General features: G+C 38.1%; 2 protein-coding genes across 9 annotated transcripts in view; both read left to right on the forward strand.

Annotated features, from left to right (window-relative positions):
- Nucleotides 1–707, forward strand: part of RGPD4 (RANBP2 like and GRIP domain containing 4) — a 33,897-nt gene extending 33,190 nt beyond the window's left edge. For all 5 annotated transcript variants that reach the window (XM_087759580.1, XM_087759581.1, XM_087759582.1 and 2 more), the window contains one exon: nucleotides 128–707. In XM_087759580.1, the coding sequence (XP_087615706.1) occupies nucleotides 128–433 (306 nt within the window). In that variant the 3' untranslated portion in view covers nucleotides 434–707. The remainder of the gene's footprint in view (nucleotides 1–127) is intronic.
- Nucleotides 708–1,382: 675 nt separating this feature from the next.
- Nucleotides 1,383–22,081, forward strand: part of CCDC138 (coiled-coil domain containing 138) — a 41,183-nt gene continuing 20,484 nt past the window's right edge. For 2 of the 4 annotated variants that reach the window (XR_015704648.1, XM_087757012.1), the window contains exons 1-12: nucleotides 1,383–1,502; nucleotides 3,465–3,525; nucleotides 4,176–4,314; nucleotides 5,071–5,186; nucleotides 7,236–7,420; nucleotides 8,481–8,639; nucleotides 12,987–13,106; nucleotides 14,526–14,603; nucleotides 14,683–14,793; nucleotides 16,949–17,113; nucleotides 17,903–18,019; nucleotides 19,154–19,346. Coding sequence is in view for 3 of the 4 variants with exons in the window: in XM_087757012.1 (XP_087613138.1) it covers nucleotides 1,437–1,502; nucleotides 3,465–3,525; nucleotides 4,176–4,314; nucleotides 5,071–5,186; nucleotides 7,236–7,420; nucleotides 8,481–8,639; nucleotides 12,987–13,106; nucleotides 14,526–14,603; nucleotides 14,683–14,793; nucleotides 16,949–17,113; nucleotides 17,903–18,019; nucleotides 19,154–19,346 (1,510 nt within the window). In the remaining variant the exon portion in view is untranslated. Of the gene's footprint in view, nucleotides 1,503–2,457; nucleotides 2,621–3,464; nucleotides 3,526–4,175; nucleotides 4,315–5,070; nucleotides 5,187–7,235; nucleotides 7,421–8,480; nucleotides 8,640–12,986; nucleotides 13,107–14,525; nucleotides 14,604–14,682; nucleotides 14,794–16,948; nucleotides 17,114–17,902; nucleotides 18,020–19,153; nucleotides 19,347–22,081 lie in introns of those variants that run through there. The other 2 variants (XM_087757013.1, XM_087757014.1) reach the window with 2 other exon arrangements.

A 22,081-nucleotide genomic window follows, 5' to 3' on the forward strand; every position in this document is an offset into this window, starting at 1 on the left:
AACTAAGAATGAGTTCTTCCAGAGCAAAGTCTTTACTGTTGAAAGGGAATATAATTGTGCTGTTGGTTTATGTTTTGGGACTTGTAGGTTAATGCTGTGCTTTTTTTTTTTTTTTTTTTTTTTTAAGGGCGGTGATATAACTAACCACGATGGAACGGGTGGACGATCAATTTATGGAACAGCATTTGAGGATGAGAATTTTGAAGTGAAACACACTGGTCCTGGATTGTTGTCAATGGCAAACAGGGGCAGGGATACAAATAATTCCCAGTTCTTCATAACACTTAAAAAAGCAGAACACTTGGACTTCAAGCATGTGGTATTTGGGTTTGTGAAAGATGGAATGGATGTTGTGAAAAAGATTGAATCCTTTGGTTCTCCTAAAGGGCTAGTAAATGGAAGAATTGTGATTACAGACTGTGGGCAAATATAGAATTATTGCTTTGCGTATACAGATGTCCTAGCAGTATAAATCAGTATTTAGGTATTATTGACTAATTATTTCAACTTCTTAAAATGGACACTTCTGATGTATAAATGTAAAATTACAGCTTATGGTTGGGGTTTTTATGTGTTCTAATTGATTTTTTTGCATGTTAAATAAAAAGTTCAGACACTGGCATATTTCGGGTGTATTTGTGTTATCCTGACATATTTGTATTAAATGTCAAATTTTAAAAATTAAATCTTAGTCTTGTTAAAATAAATGTCTTGTCTTCACTCTGGTTTGTTTAAAAAAAAAAAAATACCCAAACAAACTTGCATAATTTGGCTTCCGGGTTTCATAAGTATCTTTTGAATATGCGAACTGTAGTGCTAAGTGCGGGTCAGTAAACGCTGAAGGCCTTTGAGCGTTACTGTTTTGATGTGCAGAAAGCAAGCTGAGGGAGCTAGCAGGTGGATGCTGGTTCTCTGAACAGCACTTCAGTACTTGAAAGCTGGAGAACAGTTCTTAAATGTTTTGAGTGATATTTTGCTAGAGCAGTGTACCGACTTTTTGTTTCGTACATAGAATCTCTCTAAATGACCTAGTGAAAACCATTTACTCGACACGGGGACGTTCCCTGAAATGCTGTCGTATAGCCCGCTGCTGCTGCTCTCTTCTCAAGGCGGTTTTTAGCTCCCCTTCCCGTGGCAGACTTCTGCACAACTGAACTGCTCTAGCATTAGACTGTAAAACAACGTAACAAAAGCGCTGCCCTTTACCTGCCCCCCGAAGCCGGCGGTGGGGCGGGGGCCCTCCTCCGCCCGGCCCCGGCCCCGGCCCCGCTCCCGGGCAGGAGCCGCGGCTCCCCGCCGCCCTGGGCAAACGGACGCGCCCGGCCCTGACGGGCCGTGGGGGCCTGCGCGCCTGCGCGCCCGCCTCTCCCGCGCCTGCGCCCGCCGCCTGCGGGTGGCGGCGGTTTCTTCGAGCGCGGGCGGCGCGGCGCTGCGCCATGGCGGGCCCCGGCCTGGGCCTCAGCCGCTCCCCTGAACGTCTGCAGCGGCGGGGGCTGGCGGGGGTGAGACGGGAGGGCCGGGGGTGCGCGGCCGCGGAGGGAGGTGGGCGGCGGCGGAGGAGGAAAGTCGCGCTTTGCGGTGCTGAGAAAGGGGTCTGTGTCCCCTCCCTCGGGGCTCATTGTAAACGCTGTGGTATTACATACGCGTTCAGTGTGAGAGCCTAAAATGGGATTTAAACAGACTTTAGGAGCTTGTGCGTAAGGTGTGTTCTTTCTAATCCTACCCCTGTCCCTCTGCTCTGATTCTGTTAGAGGGGAAGTGCTGAAGAGTCATCCTTGCCTGAACTTGAAATTTCCCTGGTAATTGCAATTCCAAATGTTATGCATTCCCGAAACACAGTCTGAGCAGCTTGGCACTTAGTTTTTTCCTCAAACCTTCTGGTGCCTGCCAGTTGGGCAAGATAATATGTTTTAGTAGTAGTATACTACGTTTTAGAAGTAGTCTACTAGACATTTATGAAATATACATAATAGGATAACTCATTGCATTCATACCTTCTTTTGCTACAGCAATTGCTAGCCTTCTTTAGAATGTGTTAGGAGTGTTTGTGGTTTTTCATAAAGCCTAGTGATCAGCGCGGTTTTAAGGGAGCAGGAAATTGTTCCCGATCTAGTCAGCCGGGGGAGAATCAAAGCCCTAGTTCATAAGAGACCGCCACAGTGACCAGACAGTGAATTATGGTGGGTATCATTCCCTTGCCTGAGGTAAAGCAATGTTATTTTACACCAGAGAATGCCAGGTTCTTTGCACCAATGTGAATGATGGAACTGGATTGTGATAACTTTTATTTTGTTTGAAGTCTGTTTGTCTTTCATGGAGACAATTTTTTGCAGTTGTTTTCTTGCATCTGTGTTCTATGGATCAAGTGCTTCCAGTGTGCCCAGGGGATAACAGACCTTAAGTGTTCAAACTTGTGATGGAAGGGAAGTAATATGTTGTAAAAATACCTGTGAGCAGCTAAAGATTGGGAGAGATTGAAAGGTGGATTTGGGCTAGACACATAGTTGGATTGGGAGATCGAGTTGGTCCTGGGAATTATCAAATGAATACAGAAACCAGCCTTTTTTTCTGAAGAAGTGCGACTTGCCATTTTAGGATCAGGAACTGTCCCAAATAGGAGGTAAAGATTTGAGTTCTTTAGCAGCTAAAATCTGGATGTATCTGCCCCTAATTCCTTCAGAAGGCTTTGCAACTTGGGTAGCATTTTGTGGTGCTCTAGATGCTATGTTTTTCTTGGGGAATATTCTGCTTTGAATTACAGAACTGTTCCTAAAAGAAAAATAATTTTCAAAAGTTGTCTATAAAAAACTACCACTGAGACTTTAAAGTGTAATGCTTGCAAGGAAGGAAATGCTAGATTTGTTTGTGCGTTTTGTTATTTCATTAAAAAGCAGTATTTAAGTACAAGAAAATACAGCAGTAGATCACTTCATTTAGAGCATAGCAGAGAGATACGGTGAAACACAACTAAGATCATGAGAGCTGCTTTGAGTCTGATCTTTTCTCATGTACATTTAATTGATTTTGCTTCTAGCCTAATACTTCTGTCATTTGTTTTTTTGGTATGTAGTTACAGGTTAGTAGGAAAAAGTAGAACAGGAAACTGACATAAAAAGCAGAGATGTAAAGATAGATGGCACTGTTTTCATGATTACCTAATCCTATTTTTATGCCCTTATTTTATGTCACTGTCCTCATAGTGTTTTGTATTCTCTCAAATATTTTAACATATAACACTATGAATATTTCATTATTAGACTGTGGAGAATATGATTGTCTCTTTATATTAATATATGAGGGCCATTTACATTTATACATTAAAAAAAACCTATTTCACTTTCCAAAGTCAGTAGTTTGTAGTAAGTTCTGTCACAAGGTATTGTAACTGTTAAACAAGTAAGTTGTAACATACACTTTCCCTGAAAATTCTGACTATATTACAGTGGGTTTGTGCTTTCTTGTAGGACTGCCTTTCAGGAGCATTACATACTGAATATGAGAGTGGAAGCTCCCTAGTATACCAAGGTAATACCAAACAATGGTGCTTTGATGTCTTTTCCAGGGAAAATATATACTAAAACTCTGTAATTCCTAAATTTATTTAAAGTAGTTTTGTATTTTCTCATTTTAAATAGGTAGACTTTCTTGATCAGGGGTTTGTGATACCTGGGAGCCAGTCTGGCAATGTCAACATTCACATGAAGAGCACAAAGGATGCTTTAGGACAGTGGTTCCCAACCCATTTGTATTTTAAATCCTGCTTGAAGTAGTTGGTAGCAGTCCACCTCTTAATGCATACATTTGGCTTTAATTTAAAGATACATATACATTTAATATTTAAAATGTCTTTGGGCTTCTTGAGAAATGCATGTGGCTGGTGCATGTGGACAGCAGGGTAAAACAATGTATTCATCAGGCTTCGGTTATAGAAAAATTAGTATATGAAGGCAAGCTGTAAAACTTCAGAAAGACAAATCTGGTTTGAAAACTAAGTCATTCTTCCTATAGTTTAATCTATTATAATTCTTCATTCATTTGTCAGCCGGCGTCAGTTGTTTTTTTGGTTCTTAAACCTACATGATTACATGGTAAGCATTTCTAATAAGCCTTTGTCGATTTCTCAATGTCAGCTTCTCAAATGCAAAATTGAATTATTATTATTTTATATATTCCAGGTGACATGGACAGCTCACTGGAAAATACAACTATTTCTTTATCCAAATGTTCTTTAGAGTCAGAATTTACTGAAAGTGGGAGAGAGAACAGCATCAGATCTTCTAGTGATTTCCTACAAAGTTTTAAAGACTGGGATTGGTAAGAGGTGTTTTCTCTTCAGCTCTCCTTTACCATTTATTATCTCTCATAATCCAGATAAACCATGAGTAAACAATAAGTTCAGATTGCACAGATCCAGAAGTCATTTTAAGATACTTGTTTTCTTGTTAAGTGAAGAACTGTTTGTGGCTGATATATGAATTAATGTGAATGCTGATTTTGATGAGGAGTATTGTCTCGCTCCCTTTCTAGTCTAATCTATGTTGGAATTGCTAATGGATACAGGGATGATATAAACTGAATACAGGGATGATACAAACTGAACTAGTGATATAAACTGAACTAGGAGGAAAGGAAATAGCTCAGACTGATGAACGGCTTTAAGTTTATTTAGAGATAACTTGATTCCAAAAGCCAAGAAATCTCTTTTCGGGGCTACTTTGCACCAAATATGAAAAAATAATGAAAAAAGAGGTTTTGTATTTTTAGCTTTCCTGGAATTTGGTGGTTGGTGGTGAGAGTGTTGGTTTTACCTACTCCATACAGGTGCTTACAGTGTGAAAATTCTAGTTATTGTTAGCACTTTTAAATCAGTTGTTGTGGTTAAAGTCTTGTGGGTATTAATGCCTTCCATCCAAACGATTTAACTGTGCTATTTGTTATCAGTCAAATATCAAAATCTTAGATTGAGCAATGTTTACATTTTTATGCAAACTTCTCTCAATGCTCTAAATGTAGTGTGCTAGAAAGGGACTAAGTAATTTCAAATTATTGCTTTTTTGTATTTTTTTTTAGTTTTGATGATAAGCAAGATTCTTTTTGTGATTCAAGTGGTCTAGAAATAGAAGAAAAGACCATTGATTGCTCTGAAACTGATGCAGTTCAAAATACAGCTATATATGTGGAAACAGGTAATAAATATTGAATTTTAAATATTTTTACAACTCTGTGTGAAGTATAACATGTAATTTAGAAAACTTTCTAGTAAATGTATTTCTGTTCAGTTCAGAAATCCAATAATCAACTAAAATGTATTTTGATTTAGGGATTTCACCTTTCATGTAAGTACGAGTAACTCCTTTAGAATTAGTTTAGGAGGTCCAAACATACTTGATGCAATACTAACATACATTTTAAAAAGAAAAATCAACCTTTTATGAAACTGGTTGCCAGGTGACTTTATAATATGAATGAAGAAACAGGGTGGGTTTTGGGTTTTTTGTTTGTTTGTTTTGTTTTATTTTGTTTTAAGTAGCTAGCTGCATTAACAAATACTACAACTCTGTTAAGTCAGATGTCTTTTGTCAGTTTAAGGATTGAAAACTGGCAATGGGTGGAGAGAGGGTGTTGTCTGTTGTTCAGTTAACTCAGGAAATTCTAACTGGAAGATTGTAGAAGGGACGAGCTGGCGTTACTTCACTGCAAATGTTTGAAAATGCTGCTGCAACTGGTGGAGTTTGTGAATCAGTGTAGCTCCGTCTCTTGTGGAGAGTTTTAGGTTTAGAAGAACATTCATGTATTCTTTTGAAAGTGTATCTGGATGTCTGGAGACAGACAGACAGCCAACCCCAAAGTGTCTAAAAGGAATCTCAGAAGCCAGGCAGAGCAAATCAATGGAACTGTAATAGACTCTCACCAGGAGTTGTATTTAATGGGTGGGGAGAGTATAAGAACAGCTTTCTGAAAACCCATTCTTTCTGAAAAGAAAGAAGAAAAAAAAAAGAATTTAATTACGCTGGGAAAAAATCCATCGTTTACAGTATTTGGGATCAAAGGCAAAACAAATACTCTGGTGTCAGAGGCTCAAACAAAAACAAATACTCTGGTAAATATCACACACATTTGTTTCAGAGATTACTACTTTTTTCTGGTTTCTTTTCCCTTTTTTTTCTGTTACGATTTATGTGGCATTGTACTAGTTATGCTCTCCTTACTTACCCCTGAAGCAGACACACTGTGTCAGAACAACAGGTTTGGTTTATTACCCTGCTCCAGCTGTGATGAGTGATCAGCCACAGGGCTGCCTGATGCATACCACCAGTTAGCCCTGATTACATCATTTGCTTATCTAGTAACCTTTTTCCTGTTTCTTGATGCTCCTTGTCTCCTCCCCAGTTGCCTGTCCCAGCTGTGACCCCTCCCAACTTCTTGCGCACCCCCAGCCTAATTGCTGGTGGGGCAGAATGGGAAACAGAAAAGGCCTTGACACTGTGCAAGCCCTGCTCAGCAATACCAGCACAAATCCAAAACGTAGCACCATACCAGCTACTATGAGGAAAATTAACTCTCCCAGCCAAAACCAGCACAGTACCCCAACTTGTATTTCTGATACTGTCACCTAGGTAATCTTGGCCTAATGTGGTACCTAGGTGCAGTTGGCCTTGCACAATGTCTCTCCCCAAAAGATACCAGTACTTCCCTTCAATTATCTGTGAATTTTGGCCATTTGACTATTTGTGAAATCCAGCCATTCCTCACTGTGCTATCTGTAACTTTCATCAGCTTCTTACACTATAATCTGATGCCTAGCAGTTTCTTATGTCGTGTCCAGTAGTTTCTTAAGTCTTGTTCTGTTAACTTAGGTGTCAGGCCAAGGTCTAGTCAGCAACGAATCACTTGCCTGAAGCCCTTACAAAAATAAGAGGAGATTTTGGCTACATTATGATTCAGTCTGTGCATAGATTTCATACAGATTTCTATGGGATTTCTATATTGAAGTGGAGGACATAGTTTTACTTATAAAACTTCATTGATCACTGATTGATTCAAACGAGTCATGGACCACAGCTTTGAGCAATTCTCCATAATTCTTTAGATTAATTTCTCATTTTAATACCTCTTGCTCTATTGTTGTCACTCTAAATGCCTAAAATAAGTTTTTGATGTTTTGGAACAACAATCACATCATTATTTATCTAGGACTAATTTTTTAATGTAAAATGGATTTTTCCTTTCCATAGGCAGCACCTTATCATCCTGTTTGGCTGCAAATACACAAGAAAACAGTGACCAAGATATTACCAATGGTTTGGTAAGGAAAATTCTGAGTGGAACTGGTGCTCAAGCATGCAATAGTCAAGGTTTAATACCGCCTCACATCAGTCAAATTTATGATGAATTATTTGTCATACATCAGAAGCTCCAGGTAGGAACTGGAATTGTCTTAAAATTTTTGTTGAGTAATGTTATGAAGAGTCTCACTTTTGACAGAGAATTCAGAAATTACTTACATACTAAATCAGTATTACTTATATACTAAAACTTAATTGCTTATATCCTAAAACTATTAATATTACTTATACTAATCACAGTTACTTATATACTAAAACTCTGTTATCATCCACCTCTTCCCCTGAATTAATTCACTGATTCGGTACTGCTGCTTTGACTTGCATAGAAGGTAGATCAGATAAAATTCAGCTTGAGGGAGTTTGAACACAGTACTTCTACACCCAAGAGGGGTGTCTTGTGATGCACTGTGGGTATGGAGGGAAACGTCTGCAACCATTGCTTCTCCTGAGAGCATCTGAAACTATTCTCCTGACTCTAGGCATTCAAGAGTGCTTGCCTTCATGGCCTCCTGCGAAAACTCTCCATTCTGCCTTATTTTTGCTTTTCTGCTGCTGGGGAGTCCCAACAGTTCATCCCCTAGCAGGCCTAGGCCACTAACAGAAGAACCTCCGATATGGTTTTATTCTGTAATAGCTTCCATGCTTCTGCTAGGTTCCCTGCCAGGACTGTCTTTTGCAAAAATAATTTTCTATCTCTTTTTTTTTTTTTTCCTCACCACTTTTTCAGGGGTGCTTCCCACTAGTTGAAGAAATAATATAGTCATCTAGTGTTCAGGATAGGCAGTTGCATCAGACTCTGTTTTGTCTTACAGTTAATACCATTATCCAAAACTTTGGGAAGCAAAAGCCTAAGTTTAATTGTCTAGGTTTATACCTGAACAACCGTGTAGAGTTGAATTTTGTATTTTGGGAGGGCGAGCCATCCTGCCACACTTCGAAGTCATTTGGGTTAATATCTGGGGAAACTGAACACAGATGTCTATCAGGATACTTTTAATTAGTAAGCTACTGTGCAACACTGTATAATTTTACAAAAAGCTAAGCATATCTCTGGGAGAGAAAATTCAAATTCAGTATAAGTTGTGATAATTTCATGGATTTTAAAACTGTTTCAACATTTGTTTCTTGATACAGAGAGAAAGTTCAGCACAGCAGGAGTATGCTCTGCAACTCCAGAAACGAGAGCATTTTCTAACAGAGCGAGAAGCATTGCTTTTTAGACATGAAGCAGCTTTGGCTAAAATACGAAGTGTTGAGGAAGAAGTTCACACAAAATTTGGAATTATAAAAGAGGTGCAGTAATATATTTAATGATGTTTATTGCTCTACCTGCCATTTAACTTGTTTGTAGTTATCTTAAGTCATTATGTGTTTGCTGGATATAATGCATATTTCTTTAAAGTGCTTGAAATCCCCAAATGAAAGATTTACATAAAAAGTACGAAACAGTATAAGGTTTTTGTATGGGTTCTGTTTCAGAATGATGCATTCTGTTGTCTGATGTGTAGGTACATTCTACTGTTACGGTTTAGAAAAGAAAGGTAACTTATTTCTAAAATAGCAAAAACTATATGACCAGTATTAGAAGAAAAAATTGTGGTCTGTCTGTAGCTGTATGTAACCTTGTGGTGGGTTGACCCTGGCTGGATGCCAGATACCCACCAAAGCCGCTCTTTCACTCCCCTCCTCAGCTGGGCAGGGGAGAGAAAACATAATGAAAGGCTCCTGGGTCGAGATAAGGGCAGGGAGAGATCATTCAGCAATTACCACCATGGGCAAAACAGACTCAACTTGGGGAAATTAATTTAATTTATTACAAATCAAATCAGAGTAATGAGAAAATAAAAACTAAATCTTTAAACACCTTCCCCTCACCCCTCCCTTCTTCCCAGGCTTAACTTCACCCCTGATTTCTCTACCTCCTCCCCCTGAGCAGCACAGGGGGATGGGGAATGCGGGTTGCAGTCAGTTCATCACACGTTGTCTCTGCTGCTCCTTCCTCCGCAGGGGGAGGACTCCTCACACTCTTCCCCTGCTCCAACGTGGGGTCCCTCCCAGGGGAGAGAGTTCTCCACGAACTTCTCCAACGTGGGTCCTTCCCACGGGCTGCAGTTCTGCATGAACGGCTCCAGCGTGGGTCCCTTCCATGGGGTGCAGCCCTTCAGGAACAGACTGCTCCAGCGTGGGTCCCCCGCAGGGTCACGAATCCTGCCAGCAAACCTGTTCCAGCGTGGGCTCCTTTTTCCATGGGCCCACAGGTCCTGCCAGGAGCCTGCTCCAGCGCGGGCTTCCCATGGGGTCACAGCCTTCTTCAGGCACCCACCTGCTCCGGCGTGGGGTCCTCCAGGGGCTGCAGGTGGAGATCTGCTCCACCGTGGACCTCCATGGGCTGCAGGGGGACAGCCTGCCTCACCATGGTCTTCACCACTGGCTGCAGGGGAATCTCTGCTCCGGCAGCTGGAGCAGCTCCTCCCCCTCCCTCTTCACTGACCTTGGTGTCTGCAGGGCTGTTCCTCTCACATATTCTCACTCCTCTCTCCAGCTACAATGACCCAGTTTTTTTCCCCCCTTCTTAAATATGCTGTCACAGGGGCACAACCCAACCATCGCTGACGGGCTCAGCCTTGGCAAGTGGTGGGTTCACCTTGGAGCTGGCTGGCATTGGCTCTGTCGGACACAGGGGAAGCTTCTAGCAGCTTCTCACAGAAGCCACCCCTGTAGCCCAACCCGCTACCAAAACCTTGCCATGCAAACCCAGTCTTTGCATTAGGTGTAGTTGAAGTAGATTTCCTTGGGAAGGCTTTAAGACACAGTGAGATCTTATGACATATCCACTATTGCAGAGAGTATTAGCAGAAAAACACTCAAAAAGTTCACAGAAAGAAAAGATCAACCTGACTTTGGGGGTGTGGGAGGAAATGAAATGGTATGATTTCAACAACAGAAAAATGTGTTCAACAACACTGTTCTTCTGGGTGTTTGCTCTTGAATTTAGGTCTTGTGAAAAGTTTTGGTTATTATCCAGAAGATCACCAAGAGAAGTCCTTAAATATGTGTACTTAGTGTCAAAAACATAAGCTGAGAAATTAAATTTCTTTGAAGTGTGCAGATAAACCTTTCTCACAAGCTGTTAAGGGAGGATAGACTACATGTTAAAGAGGGGAAAAGGGTGTCAGAGGAGCGGGACCTCAATTTTTGAACAGGAAAGGAATAGGTTAAGGTGTTAATTTAGATGTTCCAAATCTTCTGGGCTTGAAGAATATTACACCAGTTAGAGAACTGGCTGATGAAAACCCAGGAAAAATTAGTGGTTAACTGTGAAAATTTGTGGAGGTCAAATGGAGTATTAGAAGACTAAAAAAAAGTTATGCCCTTCTTTTCAAAAGGGAGGGAGTTGTACAGCCATCAACTTAATACCAGTTCTCTAAATAAATAAATAAATAAATAAATAAATAAATTCTGAAACAAGCTATGAACAAACCACGGGAAGCACAATGCAGAAAACAATGCAATGAGTAACTACTAGTGTGTGTTAATCATAAGTTGTCAAAGCAGTCTTATTTCCAATACAGCAAGGAAACGGTCATTGCTAATAGAGGAGTAGTAGTTATATATATGTCTGGACTTAATTAGAAATTTTTTGTACAGGTTTGCATGGCATTTTCGTAATCATGTTAGGGAAGTATAACAGAGACGTAATGCAGTTGGTGTAAAGCTGTAGTGAGACAGTAGTTCACAGTAAAGTTGAAGGAATGTACATAGTGGATTCTGGAATATCTTTTCAGTCCAGTATTATTCAGTATTTTCAATAAGAAATTTGATGGTGAGAAAGAGCACATTTATTAAATTTGAAGAAAATAGCAAGTGAGGGGGAAATTCAGACATACTGAAAAAGAACATTAGGATTAAAATTGATCTTGACAAATTGAAGATATGGTAGGTCTGAAAAAAGCCATTATACTATTCAGAAGGTGTGAGTGTACAGTATTGCACTTGAATAGAAATATCAGCTGCAGAAATAGAGGATGATGAGCGTTGCATGGGTTCAACATACAGGATGAATTGAGGATGAACATGCCAAGCTTCACCTACATAAAAGGCTGCAACAAAGAGGAAGAAACTAATATTTTTTTCATGTCTATGATAGGAGAAGTAAGGGAAAATTAGATTAAGCATTAGGAAAAACTAGCTCTAAACAAAAATAGTTAAGCACAGAGAAAGGTATGTGGGTACAACTGCAGTGTTTCCAGTATTGAAGGACTTAAGAGCAGACTAGGCAAACATCTGGCAGGAGTGAAATGATATAGCTGATTATGATATGGATGACATCGCCTGATTTGCATATGGAAGTGGATGGCTTAGACATCCTGGCATCACCTACAACCCCTATGGCTTAACAGCTGAGTTGGTTCTACTTACCTTTCAGATTAATAATTCTCTACTGAGTCTTCCTAGAGCAGCTACTAAACTTCAAATAAAGCTCTTAACTGTGTATGTAGAAAATGGAAGTGAAACATTCCATGTGATATGATAGGGTGCACTCAATTATATGTTGGCAGCACCTGCCTGTTTATTGGTGTGAAAAGGGGATCTGTCACTTCATGTCATCTTAGCCAAGTCTGGGTAGGTGCTTTAGACAAGAATGTCCTGCCCACAGCTGTTTTGATCCTATTGACTGACGAAGAGCAGCAGTTGAGAAAAAAGGAATTGTATATGTTTCTTTTGTATAGCTGGAATGGAAGTTACTGTGCTTCCAAGCAGAAATATAGAATCATAGAATATCTCATTGGAAGGGTCCCATAATAGAGAAGGATCTCTTCAGGGCTTGCTTCCTTTAAACTTCTACTGTGCTTTATTTTTGTCATTTGCACATGTAGGAAGAGAGGATATGACTGGAAATAGAAAAGCAGAGAATGAGTGGGTGAATGAGTGAAGAACAGTGAATTCATGGAAGGGGAGAAATGAAAGATATTAAGTGTATATAGCTGGAATATTTTCAGTAAAATAAAACTTTGCTGTTTTATCAAATCTGAGGTACACCAGATGCACTGGTGTCCAGAGAAGAATAAATCTAAAAGAAGATTCAGGGGAATGAAAAGAAAAGCAGTGGATGTTCAGGTTGTAGTTAGCAGTTCATATGCTTGTGCTGTAATCCAGAACGCTAGCCTAAGAGACATAGGATTAGTTTCTTGCTCTGCATGATTCAGAGTGAGCAAAGCCAGAAAAACTAGCTGAACCTCAAAAGTTGCTGCAAAACAGAATGACAATTTTTTGTAATTATATGGAAGCATAAGCTGTAAATAAAAGCTTTGTCATGGGTTTTAGTTCACAAACCTTTCCCACATTTGACTTGTCTGGAAAATGTACATATTGATATAATCTGTTTTGGGTAGAATCTGGAAAGAATAAGAGCAATTGGCTGTGCATGTTGCTCTCAGTTTCTTTATAGACTCTTCTTAATAGGCAGTGTGGATGTTGTTTTTCTCACTGCTGGTTAAACGTGCAAATTTGGCCATGCAAAATTACAAACTTGGTCTTTGAAACTTTGTCCTAGTTTTAACACTAAAATGGAACTTAGCTTAGAATTGTTTCTAAAATAGTCTCTTGTAAATCATGTTTTTAAATTTGATATTTCTATAGCAACATGAGGCAGAAGTTAAACAGCTGACAGAAGCCTTGAGAGAAATAACTAAAGAAAATAGAAGACTGAAGTTGTCATTTGACACCTTGAAGGAAATTAATGACTCTTTAAGAAAACAGGTAAAATTAGTTATTTCCTGTTATCACAAATTCTACAAGTTACAGGTAACAATTTTAAATATTTGAACAGCTTAAGTTTGCAAAATTGCTGATTTTTTTGTTTCTGTAAAACAAGAATTGTATGAATGTCTGAAAGTTCTTTCCATACCTTTTTCTAGTACTTGAAATTTAGCCTCTCTGATCTTTTACAGTATAAAAAAAGTTGGACATACTCCTCTGACCCACTAGCAACAGCTAATGGTTAGGAAGGACAAATCTGTGTCCTCTGAAGCAAATTGAGAGTGGATGGATAGAAAGTATTTTATAACGTAATAGAATCCACCCTGTGCTGAATTGCCTTACTGATTCTATTAAATAAAAAGTAGAATGTGTATTTCTAACTTCATGTTTGCTCAATATTTTCAGTTATTTTTACAAATCTTAGTTAAGGCAGTATTTTCTCAGTTCTTAAACTGAGACAGTGGTTCATAGTAATACAGAGAGTAAGAATTTTCATCTCACTTGACTGTTAAGTCTGACCTAAAATACACACAAATTGCTATATAAACTATTTGACCATTGTTTATTCAGTGAATTAACTAAAATTCTGGTAGTCTGAGTACAGTACAAATCTACATCAGAGCCTTGTTCTTTCACTTAGAGGAGGTCAGACCTAACTCCTAGAATGTTGATGATTCTGGTGCAACCCATCTGTCTCTTTATTTCTCCTCACTATAAAATCTTTGCATTTCTGTGCATACTGAAGGCTTCCGTGAAAATCGTGCTGTTCACTGTTCTATGTGTAGAGCAGGTTTCTTATATTTAAATGGAAGTTACAATTTCGCTCATCGTTTCTCACAGAGCAAACTGTCAGTAACGGTTTCATTCTGCAGAGAAGAAACTTTCCCCATTAACAAGACTGTTGGACCATTCTTGAAATGTGCACCCCATTTTTATGTCACTTCTTCATTAAAAGTAATCAAATGTGTAGTGCCTGTATATCTAGAGAGGCACTGTAGTGCTTATTCTTCCCCTGCAAACTGAAAGGCTGGGCTGCAGGTCAACAAACAGCTACTGCTGTCTTATTTATCTTGGCACAGGTTGCCCAGAGAGGTGGTGGAGTCTCCCACCTTGGAGATATTCAAAAGCTGTCTGGACATGGTCCTGGGCAGCCAACTCTAGGTGGCCCTGCTTGAGCGGGGGGTTTTAACCAGATGACCTCCAGGGGTGCCTGCCAACCTGAAGCATTCTGTGATTATGCGATTTCTTGAGGAGGTGGATGATGATTTTGTTTCTATCACTTTACATGCTCAGAAGAAAAAATCTGAACTTAAATAATTTAGCTGCTCAGTGACCACATCAGATTATTTCAGTATGATAATTAAGTCAAGAAGTGAGTTTTGAATTTACAGATACTTTAATATTTTCTGTTTATTTCAGTTAAGTGATGTAACTGAGCTGAACAAGAAGTTGGAAAGTCAAGCAAGAAAAGTACAAGCTCGTTTAGAGAATCTACAAGTAAGGTTTGTTCTTACATGTAGCTGCTTCCTTTATAGGTAACAAGTGAAATATAATTCATTGTTACATTTTGTTGTAGAGGAAGCATGAATTCTTAATAGTACAGAAGTCTAAGGATATATGTCAAGTGGTGCAACAAAGTAAACCTGTCAAGCAGGAAAAAGTGAAGGTAACATCAAAAATTGCTAAGGTAAGAATTGGGCAAAACAAAAGATTAATTCTAAAGACATTAGGCAGTGGAACATTCTCTGTGTATCTGCTAGAAACTAGAAAATGTAACTTCCAATTTTATTTATTTTATGAGTGAATTAGTTACGGTAAGAAAAGATACAGATTATATTGAGGGAAAACAAGCAGTTAACAAAGAATTAAGCTTGTTGCTAAAAATGTCTGTTGGATTTCATATTGTGTATGTATATAGTGTATGTATATATTTATATGGTATGTTTTTCTCTTCCTGTCATGTCATCTTTCATCTGTCAATTAAAGTTATAACCTGCTTACACTGTAACTGGCTTCTTTCACTGTGTCAGGGCAAATCTTAAATTTTATGGTTGCTGCCACAGTACAGCACTGTTCTTATGAATAACACAAGCTAAAAAGTAGTCAGTCAGAGGTATCACATAAAGAATTATAATTTTTGAGACATAGTCTTTAATGAGGGAAAGAGAATAAATGTAGCGTTCATACACAGTTCCAAAATTATCACCTTGTTTTCCTTAAAATATCTTCTTACATCACTCAATGAAATGCTTTCTGTTTCCATGTTGTTCCATTTAGTAGCAAGTCCTGTGGTAGTATTCTGCCAACATCTCCCAACTGGTAATGATTTTCCCCACCTAGAGGCTAAACTGTGAAATAGGAAAGAGAGATTCACACCATCCTACTTAATTAATTACATCGGATGCCTTAAAACTGTGCTGTCTGTATATAGCCAACATATTTCTCTGTTTACATAGGTTTTAGTGTACTTTGGTTGCAAGTGAAATATAAACAGTATCAGTAGTTATAGTTGTGAGTGAAGAGGAAAACAGTTATCTGAAGGTAGATACAAGAAAACTTTTGAGAGAACTATTTGTGCAGCTTGTCTTCAGGTACCTCTGGATATCTTTCATAGAGTATTTCACTGCAGTGTAGTACAGGGACAGAATGACAATTTCATTAAGTCTTTGTTTGTTTTCTAACAATGCTAGTTACCCAGTTAAATTTTAACAACAGTGCATCGTATGGTCTAGTGTAGAGGTCTAGAGCATTGATACGAGAATTTCCACATGCAAAGGACATTGAGGATTTGCTTTCTCCTGTAATTCATTTGGCCAGAATTATAAAATGGAGTGATTCTGTATGTGAAAATCTTTTCCCAGGCCTCTTATAACCATCTTTCTCAGTACAAAATCAATTATGTGAGTATTTTTTCACACCCAGAAGCCATCACAAATAGTACCTGTTTTGCAGTAGGGAGGGGAGTGAAGTGTGTGAGAGAGAGAAACGATGCAGGGTTCTTTCTTTCTCTATATAAGGAGGGCCTGACAACAAATGGCTTAATGTTCTCATAAGACAGAATAAGAGGAAGAATATAGGTAGCGAGTAAATGCTACGTCCCTTCAGATGCTGAGAACCTTGTGTTTGTGCAGCATCAGATGGAGCCCACGTGGGTTTTTCCCAGGGCATGCTGAGCAGGTCCTGTCCGTGGAGAGAAGCTCCTCCTTTTTGGTCATTCGAGCTATTATATAGTTTTGTGACAATAAAACAATTCTATTCATGAAGGATGTTCACAGGAGAACTTCTTGTTGCCATTTTAGACAAGGGCATGGCCAGCCAGGAGGCCTGATCACCGGCACCAAGTGGGAGCTGCCTGCAAGCTCCTGTTACAGTGAGCTGGCTGAGTTTATCCTGTGGCCAAGCACAGGATAAACTGTGCAGTTGATTGATCTGTGCAGCACAGCACAGGCTGCATGTACTCAGATTAACTGTGATGTGGATCCTGACTTCTGGATGTACAGTGGTCTCTGGGTCAGGATCGCCACCTTTCACCCCTTGATCCACATAGAGTTTACCTTTCCCAGAGATGTTACAAGTTACAGGTTATATTAATAACATAGAGGCTTCTCAGACTCTGGGTACAAGACCCAATAGAGCAGACATTGCCTGTTCAAGATCACTATTTCCTTGAATATTATGTTTTCACAGGCTCCCAACACAATAACTTACCTCCCAGATTTTATCAGGCGTATACTCATCATCCTTTAAATTATGCATAATATTTCAGAACTAATGTACTATTTTGGCTTAGAAAAATCATTAACTTGAAAGCTGAAATATCTGATGTTGTGGACGTATTGCAGCTACCATTGAATTCACAAGTTTATGAGCTCTTAACTTTTCTTATGGATTGGATCTCAGACCACCACCTTAGCAAAATAAAAATACAAGAAGAAAGAGAGGATGGTCATAAACTTCTGGTTACCCAGACCTCCAAAAAAACCTGCACCCAGGAAAGGTGTATGAAGGTAAAGGAGTTTGGATTGTTTGCTTGTATTAATATGTTTTCGGATTTATGGGGTTTATTAAATGATTTTGAGAATGTTATAACAGGTCAGCCTGTTTTGTACGTGCTTTGGATACAGTAATTAAAACAAAATCACGCTTAATAAGTCAGTATTAATTCCAGCAGTGAGATATAATAGATAATTTGTCATTCGTAAAGCATACAGATCATTTTTAAGGAAAAGTGCGGTGTTCAGTCTCAACTTGAGAGTTTCAGCATTTTATTTCAAGTCACTTGTGTCAGTTGATAATTTGTCTTGTGTGTTATATGTAATACTGTACATAATTCCTTTTTTCTAAGGAGATGAACATGTCTAATTTAAAATCGTTTGATGCCTATATTAAAGTTCCAATTTATGACTGATAAAAGGTGATACTATGCTATACTTTTAACATGTTCACTGTTTTCTTTCTGGGTATACCAAGGTTTGGAAATCAGTGAGGTGTTCAGAACATCTTTTACTGTTTTTCTTCATTATATTAGAGATTTATAGCCATTGGGATTGGATTTACTGAGATTGCGCTCACGTGACTTATCTCCACTTTTGCTTGTAAACCTCTGTAAAATTTAAAATCTGTGCATGCGTATAATTCTGTTACCTGTACTGGATCTGCCGAATGAGCATTTGCATATGTAATCTGTTAAACTCCAAGAGAAAGTTAGGAGTTTTGTTTGTTTGTTTTTCACTTATGTTAGCTTATAAAGTAGTTTCATATGCTGCATGTAATTTTACTTTTGTATATTTTTACAGCTTTTGCCTATAGCTACTGAGCAACTCCAGTGGATGCCATTTGTGAATCCTAAACTACACATGTCTGTGATTAAATTTATTTACTGGTCTGTAAGACACCTAGACAGTGGTATTCAGGTAAAACAAGTAGTCCTCTTGCAATATGGGTTTTTTTAAAAACTAAATTCCCAGAAGATATTAATAGATTTTATGTTTTAAATACATATGAAAAGCTGATGTTTTCAGGTAGTATATATAAAAGAAATTCTGCTGTCTTTGCAAAGCATAAATTCATAGTGTTTACCACAGATACATGGCAAATTAAAAAAAAAAATTCTTTTTCAAGTTAATTTTAAGTTTTGCATTGTGTATCTAAACATAGTTTTCAGAAGTGTGTGATCTCTGTTGTGGTGTCTAAGCATCTCAGAAATTGTATTTTTACATATATATTTACAAAACTTTTGTACTAGAAAAGGCAATGTTTTTAGGTTCAGTTTATGCATGAGATTTGTTGAAATTGATGGAATTGTGTGGCAAAGCAGCAAAGGAATTTTGATTTTTCTGTTCTCTGCTCAATGTCTAACCACAAGACATACTTTACTCCCTTTGACTAGACTGCTATAAGAAAATACTCAGCAGTATAATAAAAAAAAGAGAGTAGCCATACTGTAAAGACTCAGTATAGTGCATAGTGCTGTGAATAGTGCTTTTGCTAAAGCAAAAGGTAGGAAACTTTGTTAAGTATCTTGAGTTTAAGTCAATAGAATAGTAAGCTGTTGTTTTTAGTGCTGATAAGGAACTATATTTTAAGTGAGCATATTGTGAAGTTTGATTCCAAAGTAATATTTCTGTATAGTTTATGATTAAAAGTCTAATAGATCTTACCTGTACAGTGTTCTTCAGGTTCATGTTTAGACCTTGATTCTGTAAATGCTTTCACAGGATGTAACTTCTGGCAACCTTACAAAATAGAGCTGACTGAAGCTGAGCTTGTTCTGGAACCAGAGGCGACTTAAATAATGTCAGCATATCAGGGGCCCTTGCTAACTAGCCTCTTTGTGAAGTATGTGTTGATAAGGTGCCGTGATAATGTTGTTCAACTGCTTTTGGAACACAGAGTAGTACCTCCTATATAAATTATATTCCAGTACATGGTCAAACCATTTGCTATTTAATATTTAATCGCTAGGGGAACATACATATCTCTTCATAGTACACAGGATTTTAATGTGTTTTAATGTTTACACTAACTGTGTGCGTTGTTTGAAACAGCATGCAACAATGGCATCAACAATGAGGAGACTTGGCGAAGATATTTTCAAAGGCATAGTAAGTAAGGGAAACCCACATAGTTCTTCTGAACAGTCTACAGAGAGTAAATCAAAATCGGCAGCTTTCTTTAAGAGTTCCTGTATGCCTTTGAGGTTTCTGTCAACTTTAATTGTGCTTAAAACAGTGACACAAGGTAAGATATGGGGTTTTTTAAATTTCTTTATTTATTTCAGTCGTGTGCCTGGACAAAAAACATTTCAGTGATACTGTAGCATCTATTATGCTTTATTAGCGAAAAGTGTTTTTACTTGAATTTTACTACCTTGTGAAGCAAAATATACTGGAAACAAGTGTGAATCTTGCTATTATTCATTTCATGTTGGAATTTATATGTTCCTTTTAATATGACGACTTCTTGTCAGACAAATCGACATTTCTGAAGAAGGGGAAAAGAGATGTTGGTAATTGTGTCAAACTGTCACTACAGCAGTGATTGGATTGCCAAGATGCCAAGGGTGGCACAGCTAGTTGCTCTTTTATAAACTGAAATAAGTAGCAGATTTTGCACAGTTCTAGAATTTCACTGTCCTGTTTAAGCTAGTAGGTTGTTTACCTACCCCCTGAAAGGCTGATCAGCTGCAGTGTCAAGTGTTTCTTTTCTGGCATAATTAGTTACAACTTTGCTGCATTTATCTTTGTTCATAGGTATTTCTGATGTATCTGTAGTCACATGGAGAAAGCCACTTGTGTAGTGTATTATAATTGTTAGATTGAATTGTGATACAACGTCCTGAAATTGCTTTGTCCCTTGGTCTAAGTTTAGCATACAGTTCATACTCCAGCCCTTACCTGTCTGCTGCTCCCCTCTTCTCCTACCAAGTCTAGCACTGCAAACAGCTACTCCGAAAACATTATCAACATTGAAAAATGCTACTCTATGAAATTGTCAGTTCTTGATGTGATTGTCCATTCAGATTTCACTGTTAAATAGACTCATTTACAAAGGCTCCATGTTCTGTTTACATAAAAATGTTTTAGACTTCAAAGCCACCTGTCTAGCACGAAAAGTGGCCTTTTCATTCAAAATCTTCCAAAATTCCTGTGTTGATGTATTATAGTAATGTACTTTGTTAAAAAGGCAAAAGCAAACGAGGTCATATCAGGAGATAATACAGCTCTGAAAATAGTGACTTCTGCTTCAGGTTATGACAAGTTACTCCACTTGGGCAGTTTTCAAGATGCTGTGGCAAATCTCAGTGGGGCCTTCTTTGAAAACAGATATGATCTGAAAAGACTAAAACATTTTCTTTAAAGTGATGACAAAAATGGACTGTTTCTTGTGAGCTCTGAGTGTTGAGCACACTATGAGAAGAGGCACAAACTCAGATTTTTAGAGCTTTCCTTCCTTATCCTTTTGAAACAGAGATTAGTGTATGCTTTTCTGTCAGAACCCAGAGAAGAAAAAAACCTTCAATCAATCTGATTTATAGAGATATTTTCAAATTAACTTACAGATTAACTTTGGTCATTAAAACAAATTCTTACCTATTTCTAATTTATATGTGACTTCTTTGAAAACTTCAACAGTAGTACTTAATCTGAATTATGCTTGAAGGTTCTTAATTCATAAATCTGCAGATTTGATGAGTAATTCAAAAGAACGTCTCATTTTGACTTCTATTATTAGCTTTCTCTTTTGACTTAATTGTTTTAATTCAATAATGGTTTCAATGATTGCTATGAAGCAATTTTGTTCACCTGTGCAAAAAGAGTTCATCAGCATAAAAGCAGTAGAGTTGATAGGTCCCCTCTGAATCCTAAATGCAATATAATTGCCACGTATTATCAAGCTGAGCTTCTGACTATATAAATACTTGATTAGTTTTTTTTATTTATTTATTTGGAAAAAAATAAATAAATATCCTCTTAAACCATGTAGTCCTGACAGCCTTCAATGCCTGTTAGGGGATTATTGTATCTGAAACAGCAACATAATTTTCAGCTCACACTTCTGCCTTTTCTTAGCCAAAAAGAATCGGGGGGAAGTGTAAGGGGGCATCACAGGGTTAGTGACTCTTTGCTTTCACTGTGAGGTTTTTTTCTGTTTCTACTTTGTTCCCAGGTTCCTCCCAGCTTTCACACTAGCAGAAGATGTATAATAGTAGTGTAAAGTAGGATTTTCTACTTAAAACCTATAGAATTTTGTGTTGGCAAAGAAATAGGGGAAGTTGGGTCTTCCCTGCCTCATGGGAGAGGGAGAAAGTGAAGGTTTCAAAGTAGACACTATGAGTTAACAAGAATCAGATTGTGTCTGGACAGGGTGAGAAAAAAAAAAAAACCTGTGGAAAATACATCTCAAAGAATAGAGTAACTGTTCTCTCGGCTGATTTGTTAACTGCTGCCTTCAGTTATGAAGCCTTTTCTCTCTTCAAGGGAAATAGGGAACAAGAGGTGTTGCAGATCCTTTTTATGGAAGTCAGGCAGGAAACACTAATTATATACCATTAAGAGCAGGTGTAAGAGGTGATTACTGCCTACCTGTGGCAACCTGGGAATACTGTGGTGCTGCATAACTGGGATTTTCTGCAAGAATAAGTTTTACAAGGATAGCATCAGAATGAATTTATCTATAACCCTTTTTCAACTCTTTGTGATACTAACCACTTATTTTTCCCTTTTCAAAGACATTTTAAAAGCACAGATCATTTTGATAGCAAATAATTATTCAGTGGGGTTACAAGTACGAGCAATCTGATCTAACTTCAGAGATGATCCTGCTTTGGGCAGGACACTCCACACTAGTGGTTAACGCAGTGCTAGGTTAACAGTTGGACTTGATGATCTTAAAGGTCCTTTCCAGTCTAAAAAATTCTATGATTCTAAATTATTCCATGATTCTATTTTTGCTATCTTTTGTTCTCAGAATGG

The sequence above is a fragment of the Nipponia nippon genome, unplaced genomic scaffold, assembly GCF_047370975.1.
Source record: "Nipponia nippon isolate SJK-2023a ecotype South Korea unplaced genomic scaffold, ASM4737097v1 scaffold_2, whole genome shotgun sequence".
NCBI classification, from domain to species: domain Eukaryota; kingdom Metazoa; phylum Chordata; class Aves; order Pelecaniformes; family Threskiornithidae; genus Nipponia; species Nipponia nippon.